Source organism: Xylocopa sonorina, chromosome 6, assembly GCF_050948175.1.
Source record: "Xylocopa sonorina isolate GNS202 chromosome 6, iyXylSono1_principal, whole genome shotgun sequence".
In the NCBI taxonomy this organism is placed as follows: Eukaryota; Metazoa; Arthropoda; class Insecta; order Hymenoptera; family Apidae; genus Xylocopa; species Xylocopa sonorina.
In genome coordinates, this window is record NC_135198.1 from 5,972,446 (window position 1) to 5,984,696 (window position 12,251).

Here is a 12,251-nt window from a genome sequence, read left to right on the forward strand (position 1 = left end):
AACCAAAAATATGATCGTTGCAACACCGATCAGCGTGGAACGCACAGTTTGCTCTTGTCCTGTTTCTGGTAACACGAAAACGAGAGAAAGGAATTAAAAATCTCTAATAATAAATGTTTGTGACATCTGTAAATAATAGAACTCGATTTGAAAGTATTGTAATTTGATTTCTCGCATCACGTTTCGAAAAATCGATTAATTATTGTAAAAATATAATAATGTTGTTTGAAATATGTAAATGTACGTGTATTATGTACAATATTAAATATTATTTTAAGTATATTAATAGTATGTTTTAACCAATATGGGAAACTATTAGTTTAACGAAGAATATAATATTAAACGAATGAAAAATAAACAAAACTTTAAAACATACTCTACTATCTTCTCTCTTTTGTAGTAATTAGTTTCTGTTTAAATTAACAATATAATTTATGCATTACTGTCATTCTTAATTAATTGTGATTTGTAACAAACTCCATTACAGTTGTAAAGTAAATGTAATGTGTACAAAATTTCACTGAAAAATATTGACTTAGCCTTGAAATACCCGATAGAAGAATGTTACTTTGAAGAAAACGCGACAATTAAATAGTTCACGTGTTCATTCTAGGCGGAGGAGTTAAACACTATTGTCGGCAATGCTTTTCGTATGGCATACGTGGCGCAGCTTCAGCGCCAACCGATCCTTCAAGATGTGATCTCACCGCAATCGTCGCCGCACTATCGAAAGGATAAACAGGAGAATCGATCTTCGTGGGTGAGTGTATCTTATTTTTTATTAAACAACCGTGATTTTATTTTCGTTCAAATGAAGATCGAATATCGTGCGAGGATGATTTTCTTCATAATTTTCAGCAGCGAAAAACAGTCTTTCGAACTTAGAGATAGCTTTATAGATAAAATTGATGCTGTTCGTACTGGTAATTGAAAGCAGCTGCTGAAACATTCAGTCTAATTTCTCTCACGAGAAATCCTAAGAGCATTAGAGCTCAGAAACTTCACTTGCTACACAATTCATAAAATGGAAAGGAAAGAATTTCAGAGCTACCAGAACGTAGTTGCGAAATGCATGAGTTTTTGGTTCGTCACGGTTTAAAATCTCCTTTCGAGTCCCTCTATGAAGTAAATACCATCACCATTTTAAAGCTACCACTTTTTAACTATTATAGTATGCAACACCCACTATAAATAAATTGGACACACAAATACTTTGTATCGAATTTAAATTAAACAAAGAATCGTAATGCTTCTGCATTATGAAATTAATCGTACAAAATTCAAAGACAATTTTCAAACAAGCTACTAAATAACGAATTGTCTCTAATCGCAGCTAAATGTTAATGTTAATCCTCGACACCAATATCCCTTGGTTCAGAACGCGTTGTAAGGCAAGAAAAAGAAGAGAGACGATATCTAACGCAGTCTCATGGAGGCATCATCAGTTTCCAGTAGAGGTGTCCCATTTACAGGCCGCGTTAATTATAAATTCGACCCAAGTCTCTCGGCTGCGTCGTGCGTTTCCAAGTAAACGGTCAGTCCATCGCGGCATGTCCGCTGGGTTCTCTCCCCAACGCAATCGTCCTGGGAACCGTAAAATTCTCTCGATAAACTATTCATCGATTTCCAACTTTCGTCACCTGCATACGAAACCGAGCCCCTCGAACGAAACCCGCGTCAAAATTGGCAAGTAAACCCCCCAGCCTGCTGTACGTCCGACATTCACCGTCTAACAGGTTAAATATTTCATACAACTCCCCGTGCCCTTTGTTTTACTCTTTGTGCTCGCTGGCACGCCTGCATTAGAACAGAGGACGACAGCCTTTTGTCGCTGCGAGTCAAAATTAATCAGGATATGACTTCTAAGAAGACGTTTCGAGTCGCTAGTGTTGTTCTCTTTTTCACTTGTATTTTTTTTAGTTAAGATATATATTTAATATGTCGTTGCAATTACAACTTTGTTGTCGAATTGAAATGTTGATTTCATTGTTTGTATTATCTCAAAGTTTAGGTACTAAATTTAGATTTTTTAACTCGCATGGGTCACTTGAAATTTTCAAATAGATAACTTAGTGGTATTTCCAGAGAAAGATGTGTCCAGATATAAAAATAAATATAGTTACTCTATTATCTACCATTTAATTATGGAAATTGCACTCTTTTTGTTGATACATCGCTATTATATTAATCAATAGCGTCTTTTCTCGCAAAGAGCACTCGACTACTGAAGAAAATTTCGCATTTTTTAATTATCTTTTAGCCCTTTTCTCTTCTTCGTAAATTAAAGTGTACCATGCAGTATCATTATTCACTGCTTTCCTAACTTTCGCAGATCGTTCAGGATCAGGATCTTAAGCTTCGAGACCAGTTAATCCATCGCAGATCATATTTAAATATTCACTCATCTTCGCACTTTCAAATTGCTTGGGTTGTTCAATTAATTCCTCTTATTCTGAAAAAAATCTCGCCCGTCCTCAAGTTCCATCGATACATTGTTGCTCATTTCCGTTGAATAACTATTAATATATAAATATATAAAAATCTTTTGTTATCTGATAACAAGAAAATTATATAATATATCGACTCTATTATATAATATTGTAAAGCTTGTAGAGAATATGATATGGTAGCATATATAATTCTAATCTTGAATCTCTGAAAGGTCTATCTCAGGATACGCTTGAAACTTTCAAATGCCGTACAAGATCCTGATACCCTTGGCGTTCTAAAATTTTTGTCCGCATTCCCCTCTTTTATATATAACACCATTTTATTTCTTTAACGAATATTCTTCCTTTATATTTATATATGCCCTCTGAATCAGAGACTCAACACTTTTTATTATATATTACTGCTGCTCAATATTTTTTAATGTTTTGAATTTAGAAGAACGAATTGGAACGATCAACAACTTTCCTCTGTTTACAGAACAAATCAGTGGCTGGCGATAGCTCGATAGCCGGCGCTGGAGGTGTTTGCAGGAATTCGTCTTCGAATTCGTGGCTAAAGAGTCGGACGTCGCCCACGTTCAGAACGGGAAGCGGCTCGTCTGCGGCGGACATGAACGTGCAGCTAGGCAGCGCAGGCTCGCCCACGCTGCGGCTCGCTAGCGTCAAGGTGAGCACCGCGTTATTCTCCTCCCTGGATCATTTCGTTCGACAGCTTTCGCCAAGAAACGCGCGCGATGTTGTTTCACGCCACCGTTCGCCGCGATTTTCCATCCGCGAACTTTAACGGGAGCTTACCGTTCCGCCGTTTCGGTGCGCCTCGCGAGAATCGAACGGCACAGAAGTTGCTCGCCTGGATATTACACGCGAAACATTCGAATGCTTACGATTAACACGAAAAAAGCAACTCGCAAATCACGTTAGAAAAACACGCTTCGAATAAACTACACATATCTATCACCTATCCACGATAACCATAAAATCGTAACTGATGACTGCAATTTTTCATACTGTTCGAACATTCCATTTAACCACAAATAGAACCATCCACTAATCCAAGAAATCTTGAAAGAAAACTGAACTCGTATATTACCCAGGATAACCATAAAATCGTAACTGATGACTGCAATTATTCATAACGTTCGAACAACATTTAACCACAATAGACCCATCCACTAATCCAAGAAATCTCGAGAGAAAACTGAACTCGTACATACATACAGCCTTCTATCGAGCCTTCGATGAGTATCTCGCGCGATTTTTCACGCGAAAACGCGAAATATTCCCCATTTTGTCACCACAAATAGAGCTATACTGTTACACTATACAGTTTCAAATTTTTTAATCGTTTAATAAATAAGAGAAGAAATGTAATGGCAATGTATTATAAGAGGAAGATGTAGATCATATTTTTGTTGCGATGCGAAGTAATTAATTTTCCAAGTACCTTCTATCGAGCCTTCGATGAGTATCTCGCGCGATTTTTCACGCGAAAACGCGAAATATTCCCCATTTTGTCACCACAAGTAGAGCCACGCAAATGATTAATCAGCTGTTGTTTTCCGGCTCGCCACCAACTCAGACACCGAACTCGATCCCGGGTCTACGGCCGACGCACAACTTCACGAACGTCCTCGGCCCCATAACGAACGAGGACGAGCCAAAGAGTATCTCTCAGCAGAGCACGCCGAGCAGCGATGAGAGCAACTCGCCGACCGAGCTGAACTCGTACAAGAGACTAACGGACAAGCCACCCCTGATAAAGCGGCTGGCGATGGGTTTGACAGGTGGACGTGACGTTCTCGGGCTGAACGGTGAGGATGACAGCTGCCCCCTCGTCAGTGGTAGCAGCACGCCGACCAGCCCATCCAACAGGCCGCATTCCGGGGGTTACATAAACGAGGCGATCATCGACTCGGAGGGCACGAGGCCGGCCTACAACAAGATACCCCCGTCCGAGAGCCTCGACAACACGATCAACGCGTCCATTACTGCGAAGAACTTCAACATCGAGAACAACAGGTACGGATTATCTTCTTGAGTGGTATTCTCTTTAATACTTAGCTGATCGAACGGCCACAGAGAGCTGTGCAGTGTCCATCGCGCTGGGGAAAGCGAATTGCGAGATGTCCATCGCGCATTTTTGTGAGTTCAGGTCTTCCTGAGGGCGAAATGGTAGATCTACTCGATCTATCGTCGATCTATCGCTAGTTGTCCATCGACTAGCTTGGAAATGGGTAGATCTAGCCGATTGGTCGGTTAAGTGTTAAGTAGAATTTATTTTATTGCGAGGTTTGGCGAGAAATTTGGAGATCTTGTTTTGAAATTCCTCCCTTAAAACTCTTTGACTGTGGCAGACTTTTAGATTGGTCGTATCATATAACTAGGAATTTGGATACGACGTACGCTAAGAATGGCGGTATTTTGGGTAAAGATACATTTTTGTGGGAGCATGTATTAATAATAAAAAAAAAGGAATTTCACCATATTAGATTCTTGAAAAAATCGAACAAAAAGGTCAACTTTTATTTTATCAGAAGCAAAATTTCTTGTAACTTTTCCCTTTTGTACGTTGACAAATGGCTTCAGAATATTGTTGAAATGAAAATTACGTGTTTCATTACTGTGTCCTCTCATCTTCTTCGAACTAATCAATTCGTGCTGTGATACTTAAAATTCCACGTTGTACTTTGGCTTTTTTCTTTTCTGTCGGTGAAAGGATTTAAACTAAAGTTGATTCAATCTTTACGAGGTGCCACTTAAACGTGTTAATTGGCATCTCTTCGATTTTACGATACACTATATTTCCTTCAACGCCTACGAATTTCAAAGTAATTTCGCTCGTAAATTAACCAAATTTGTTGAAACGTTTAACGAACCAAAAATTCTGTTTAGAAATTCCTCGCTTACATCAGTATCGAATAAAATATTTTTTACAACTTCATTTACTTTTACTTTCAGTCGACGAAAAAATGAAGCTGCTTCCTCTCGCTACTTTGAGTAAAACAGCAGCGAAATAACGCATCGTATTCAATTCCTAAATAAACAAAATATTACTTAAATAGTTGAACTTACGTTTTCATAATTAATATACGTTTAGTCAGCAACCACACAATATTCGTTACGTGTATCAGCTTTTCACTATAGCATCGTAAATTTAATTCTTTAAATTATAACATAGCGAAGCATCTGGCACGATTAGATGTAAAATATTATAAATTACTATGCATAGTGAATTATTAAATTTGTTATTCGAAAATTACCTTAATTCACTATGCATAGTAATTTATAATATTTTACATTTAATCGTGCTAGACGCTTCACCATGTTATAATTAAAGAACTAAATTTACGACGCTATAGTGAAGAGCTGATAGATGTAATGAATTTTTCAATGTCATTCATTCTAATTGCATCTATATCGTTCTATGCACGTTTCAAGCATCGTTCTATTAATTAATGTTGATAATGATTCATGGAATTTCCAGGATAGGGCATAACTCTCCCAGCTCGGGTACAGAAACAGAATTTAAATCGAAGAGAAGATCTCAGATTAGTACTTCGAGCAGTTCGGTACCTGCTGATGGTAGCACACATGGCTCGACACCGACCCCACCGCCTCTTCCCGAGAGGACGGATAGTCTTAATAATCGCAGTGAAGAAGCTGAACTACGCAAGGCTCCCTGGTTTCAAGCTGGAATACCAAGGTTCGTGTTAAACGTATCGATGTGCACGCGGTGGTAACATCTTCTTACGTTAAATTTCGTTTTTGTGTTTGTCAATCCTTCGCACGTCTTCGCCACGATAATTAAACATTTAATTATCGGACAATTTCTTATCAATAATTACCCGTAACTCGTTGGGCAGAATTATTTATCAGATTTCTCGTTAAAAGGGAATTAAAGATACGCTTCACTCGTGTAAAGTTAGAGAAGAACTCTAAGAGTATATCTTGATGATAAGTTTTTGTGGAATTTTTTGGAAGAAAATCTGACATTCTCGAAACGATTTATGATGATGATAAAATGGAGAAATTGAAAGTATCCTATGAAGATAACGTTGAAAGTATGTTACATTTATGTTAATGATATCGTGTAAACGATAATGATAATTAGATAATATAATTTTTATTTATGAGGGATACTCTTTTTCTTCTAAAACAGATCTTCATTTTAGGGAGACATGAGTTCCTGAATATTATACAGTCAATTACTTAGTCAAGTACACGTGTTGTACCTACTTAGCTGCTACTTAGCTGGTACTTACGCGTTCGCTTGACTTAATTTTACTACGGAGCTTCTAAGCGGCTTATTAACAATTAGAGTCTATTAACATTACTAGTGCATATTACGTGTAACTTACGTAGTATCGAACGAATGAAAGACGATAAAGTAAAAAGGTAGTGATGGGATCGAGCATATTGCAAACAAGTTTAGATTCAAGCACGTGATACGTATGTGACGTTAATTATATTGCAACGAACAATTACAATTGACATCTCGATACTCTTATTTCCGCCGTTTAGTTGTATGGATCTGCGTTTTTATAGGGTCGTGGCCATTTCTGATTGCAGGGAAATAACGTTGGAAGTGTTGAGCCAGGAGCCGGAAGGAGCTTTCATGGTGCGTGAGAGTACCAGTAAACCCGGATGTTATGCCCTTTCGCTTCGAGTTCCGCGCGAGTTCCAACCGAGCGGAATAGCCCATTATCTCATAATGCGTACGAACAAAGGCTACAAAATCAAGGTAAATCTTTCTCCCGTGCCTCTCTTCCGAAACTCTTTAACTGTCTGCGAAACGTCTGCGCTTAAGTAGAGCAATTAACACTTTCGCGGCGACAGCTTAAATTCATTTCCTACGATCCCAATTCGTTTCGCCGCGTACGAGACTGCCGTTAGTCTGGTAATTGAACTTCGCATTAAACGCGTTCAACGGAGAACTAAACCAGTTTGGTTTGACTCTGATAACATGCGGCGATTATATTTTTCATAACATTTATGAAGTAAATAATGAAATATTATTTTTCTTTTTTGATATATCTATATTTTCTTTTTTAGTTAAACTATTTAATTTATATCATATAGTTTTGTGTTATTTAAATTTATTTTTAAAGTCGACCAGCAACTTGTATACCAGCTATTGTAATATTCCCCTTCAATCTTCAAATTGTTATCCTACCAATGTGTCCATATCTGTACTTTCTCTGTTAAAATAAAATATTTTATTTAAGTACAGCGGAAGCATAGAGAGTGCACGGCCACTGTTCGAGGCACGAGTGCAATTGAGCTGCTTTGTACTCGGATATTAATCACCACAGAGTAATATCCCGTTTGGCCCGATGCTTTCACTCCCGAAGCATCACAATAGAGACATTGTGCAGGCACAAAGTTACTTCTCGGTTGCGCGTTTTGCCGTTTCTGTATGCGTATTTAAATGTCGGGACCTCCCTTGTAGGATAAATTAAATGGGTCCGTGGACTTTGATAATCCCCGAAACGAGTATAAATGAGTTTTGTCGGATGTACCGCGGGGAAATCAAAACCCCCACTATTTCATCTAGAATTGCATTGCCGTGGCAACACGCTGCGAGATTCGACCGTGCGCGGCTGATGATAACATTCACTTACGATCTTCCTCTCTATTTTTAATCGATGGATAACATACTGTACAGAGATAAGCTGCTAGTGTAACACTAGTTGTAAAAAAAATTAATTTCGCTTAAGTATCCTAAAAATAATCTGCGCATTGCCACGATTAAACAGTTAATAGCACTTTAGAGAAGTTGGAAACATTTGAATCGAAATAAAGAAGCGCGTCATTGAACACGCACCAACCCCCTTTGTAACCACTGTACGTACGATCAGAATCGATGACGAGGACTAACGATATTACATTTTCATCTGTTCCAGGGTTTTACAAAGGAATTCACAACCCTGACTGCATTAATTACCCACCATTCGGTGATGCCAGAATTACTGCCCTGTCCGTTGTCACTAAGCCGATACAATCCGAGCTTTGTGAAAAGCGACTCGAACAAAGACTTCGCGGACATCGATTCGGACCCTGACTACAATACCTTAGCCGACTTCCGTAAAATGATGGCCGACTTGAACGTTTAGGATAAAACTCGCCAACGGAACGACTTGCGAAAATCGATACTTTCTCCGATTCTTCGAACCGAACGGTTCAAGCGCGTTCATTCCAACGTAACTACGGACGTTTCAAGTACGCCTCGCAATGGAATCGTTGCGTGACATCACGTAGCGCTGGGTCCACACTGCTACTCGCGAACCAGTCTATTAAATCTCCGTATTCACCAGTGAACAATTTACGAACATAGGAAATTTTCTGTTGAAAAGCGCGATTGTGAAATTCTTATGTGTATTATTGTAGAATGGTGAAAGACCTAAACAAAGTACAGCAAGCTCGTGTTATGCGATTAATTGAATAATTGCTAAATCAAAATTTAGCATTTTTTAATTATATTTCAGTCCTTTTCTTTTCTTCGTGAATTGAAGTGCAGCGTGCAATATTGCAAGTCGCAAATTACACCTTTTCCTCCTCGCAAAATAGACATTTTCGAAACACACGTTCGCACATTTTCGTAAACCGTTCGCGTAACATATAGTTAGAGATTAAGTAATGACTGTAAACAATTCGCGGATTGTTCTGAACATTGTTTGCGAACAGCGTACGCGAACTGTGCACTGGTACTTATGCAACTTTATGTTCTATGGTTACTTCTACACCAGCGTTCGCAAATTGTTCACGAACAGAATGGAAATCATCATATAATTACGTATTGATCTTAAATTTAGAGATCAAATAGTATTTGTGAAAGTTCAGGAACTGATTATGGATATTATTTTACGTTCTAGAACTTAAAATTCAATTCCTCTTCTGTTCGTGGCTAATTTTAATGTACCATCTCTTAATTGAACCTTGTACACTGTACGTTGTTCACTGATAAGTTCACAAAAGAGTCTACTAACGATAAGTGATACTACTGCAAAATGTAGTTCGCAAATAGCCGTGTGGACCCAACATAAGAAATAATTAGAAACAGAAACAGATCTGCTCTCAGTTTGCAGTCTAATATCATTTCCCTTAATCGTGTTTGTTAATGGGTCAAGAAATTTTCTGACACGACATTCTCGACGAAACAATCGATGAACTCTCGATGAGACGATCGACGATTCACTGGAACGATTCATTGCACATAGAGAGTGGCAAGTATCGTACGTTTAAATAATTCTGTACGTTCTCGCGGTGATATGTACACATAAGTCATCGGTAGCGTTAAGACACGTAGCATAAGTAATTTAATGATCGTCACTACTCATGGAAATAATAGCGAATCAAAAGAGAAAGAAAATAATAATAATAATAACGGCGGACGCACAGCAGGGAAACTGATTTCTTATTTTGTAGACTGACTGGCAATGTTTGCGTTCAACAAACGAACGACCGTTTAAAGAAGAATTTCATTGAATTGTAGAGTATATTTTCACCTCGATTTTCGATGATCGAAAATTCTTTACGGATTGCTGACTTGCAGCATTCTCGGTCGACTAGTTTTACTTTAGCATTTGGATGGAATGAAAATTTTCTGAAAAATGAAGTATATTTTATACTTTTTAACGATACTCCAAGAGAGAGAGAGAGAGAGAGGGAGAGAGAGATAGAAAGAAAGAGAGAATGTAACGTAAATAGTTTCCGTTAAAGAGGAAAGCGTAAAACTTGATAGCGTTGGATTTAGTTTAGCAAACGATGGTAATATTTGACAGTGTTCCGTTACCCGACAACAACGTCGTTAATTAGAAATCGTATTGTACTTTAAACATCAATGAAAGCGTCAAGCGAAATCGTTAGCTCGAATGTTAAGTTACGTTACAGTCGATAAGATTGACACGAATGCAATGAGGTACTCGTTAATTTCCAATCGATTAGCAGCAAAAAGACTTTACCACGGAAATCTCGCATGGTTAAATAGTGTTTTACAAAATTAATGTAAATGTGTTTATATGTATATAAATTATAATTATTGTTATACGATATTACTTATATTTAATTAAATGACATTGGCGGCAGCGTTGGAAGGAAAACATGCCACCGATACCTACAATGACGACACGAAGCGTAGACCACACCCCCCATGGAATTTTCAAGCCGACAAAAATGATACACTAGTAATTTAATTGCTCGACTAACCTAGTCTTGTACAGAATTTATCGCGCGCATAGTGGATATTAAACGGAAACGGAATAGAAAAGAATGGGAAACGCATATATATACTCCTATGTGTGTATTAATTAACAGGGACGAGAGCAAGGAGCGAACTGTGTGCCGCTTTTTATACACCGAGAACCATACGATTTTATGAACATGCGCCATTAAAAACTCCCACTTCGCGATTCTGTTTTTCCCCCTTGTCATAGGAGCTCTCAAGGAAATCGATTAAGATTTAGACAAACTGCCACTAAATCTGCCGAACGATACGAACACATTAAACCGCATAGATTTTACAAAATGTAAAATGAAAAAAAAAAAAGGACACGCGATAAGTGGTAAACGATGAAACAGTATTTTAATAAGGAGTTTACTATCGATATTTCGAATATCGGATGTTAAATTAGATGCGACAAACCTCCCCGTCGCGCTAACTAATTGCGTATGAAACCGATATAAATGTGTTTTGTATTCATTTATTTAAACCGTCGAAAAGTAATGTAACATTCATGTAATACGGACTTTGAAGCGAGGCAGATAAGCAGAGAACGAACGAAAAACCGAGATGAATTTAACAGAGATACGAAAAAAAGACTTGAACACGATTTAGCTAGTTTACAAGCATCCATTGTATTTTAACGTCGAGAGGAAGATACAAAGTAATCTTCGTATTGCCAAATTTAGGAAGGTCTGCTAAGGCAAATGCGTAAACGAAATGGAAAGAAATTAATAAATCGTTGTAAGCTACGCTCTGCGAAACATTAATCACTGCTTGAAGTTTGTAATGTTTTACGAATCATTATAGCAATGCGTTGTATAATTTCAATAAAATTATTTATTACAATAAACACTGAACAAAATAATGTAATTCTGTTCACGATGTATACTCATGATATTTTATATACAGGATGGAAGAAGAGCTATTAGCACCTCGGCTATCTTTGAAATTATTAGTTTCACAGAAATATTTGCTGAAATAAAATGGCACAGTAAGAAGGGGGCCATCCAGTGGCGACAATAATTTTTCTGCAGATAGACGTACGTTTGACATTTGAAGATGACCTCCATTTTTTTAAATGGATCAATTAAATCTATTCTAAATCAATTTATTAATTATTAAAACTATTCTGAATCAATTTCAATAAAATTTACCTATGGCAGCCATTGGCTTCTAATTATTTATTCAATAATTTTTAATTGTATCGTATCACTATATGATGCAATCAATAATTATCTATTAAATAAATAGAACCCGGGTCTCACCACGTGGAGGTTGCTGCGAATGGAGACCCACCCTAACCGCGTCCCATCCACCCTCCTTTTATATAAGATGTTATTAAGTAATACCTCCTTTCAATGTACATTTGCAACAAGTTCGATGTTTGATCTCTATGCAAACGCACAATGGAAGGAGTTTTGTGAAGAATTTTCGCGGCAAATACCCTGCCTAGCCAATAATTGGTTTTAATTTCGAACCAATCAACCTAACTGGGAATGTATATCAACTTAAAAGAAGTGATTCCTACCTATCAAAAGGTCTGAAGATGTTTTACCCTACGTGTCCAAAGATCGAAGAGA

At 37.6% G+C, this 12,251-nt stretch overlaps 1 protein-coding gene across 6 annotated transcripts in view; it reads left to right on the forward strand.

Moving 5' to 3' along the window:
- Positions 1 to 8,776, forward strand: part of LOC143424536 (EGFR adapter protein) — a 261,708-nt gene extending 252,932 nt beyond the window's left edge. For all 6 annotated transcript variants that reach the window (XM_076896665.1, XM_076896666.1, XM_076896664.1 and 3 more), the window contains 6 exons: positions 614 to 760; positions 2,929 to 3,117; positions 4,030 to 4,469; positions 5,935 to 6,153; positions 7,020 to 7,191; positions 8,354 to 8,776. In XM_076896665.1, coding sequence (XP_076752780.1) covers positions 614 to 760; positions 2,929 to 3,117; positions 4,030 to 4,469; positions 5,935 to 6,153; positions 7,020 to 7,191; positions 8,354 to 8,563 — 1,377 coding nt within the window. In that variant the 3' untranslated portion in view covers positions 8,564 to 8,776. The remainder of the gene's footprint in view (positions 1 to 613; positions 761 to 2,928; positions 3,118 to 4,029; positions 4,470 to 5,934; positions 6,154 to 7,019; positions 7,192 to 8,353) is intronic.
- The last annotated feature ends 3,475 nt before the right edge of the window (positions 8,777 to 12,251 follow it).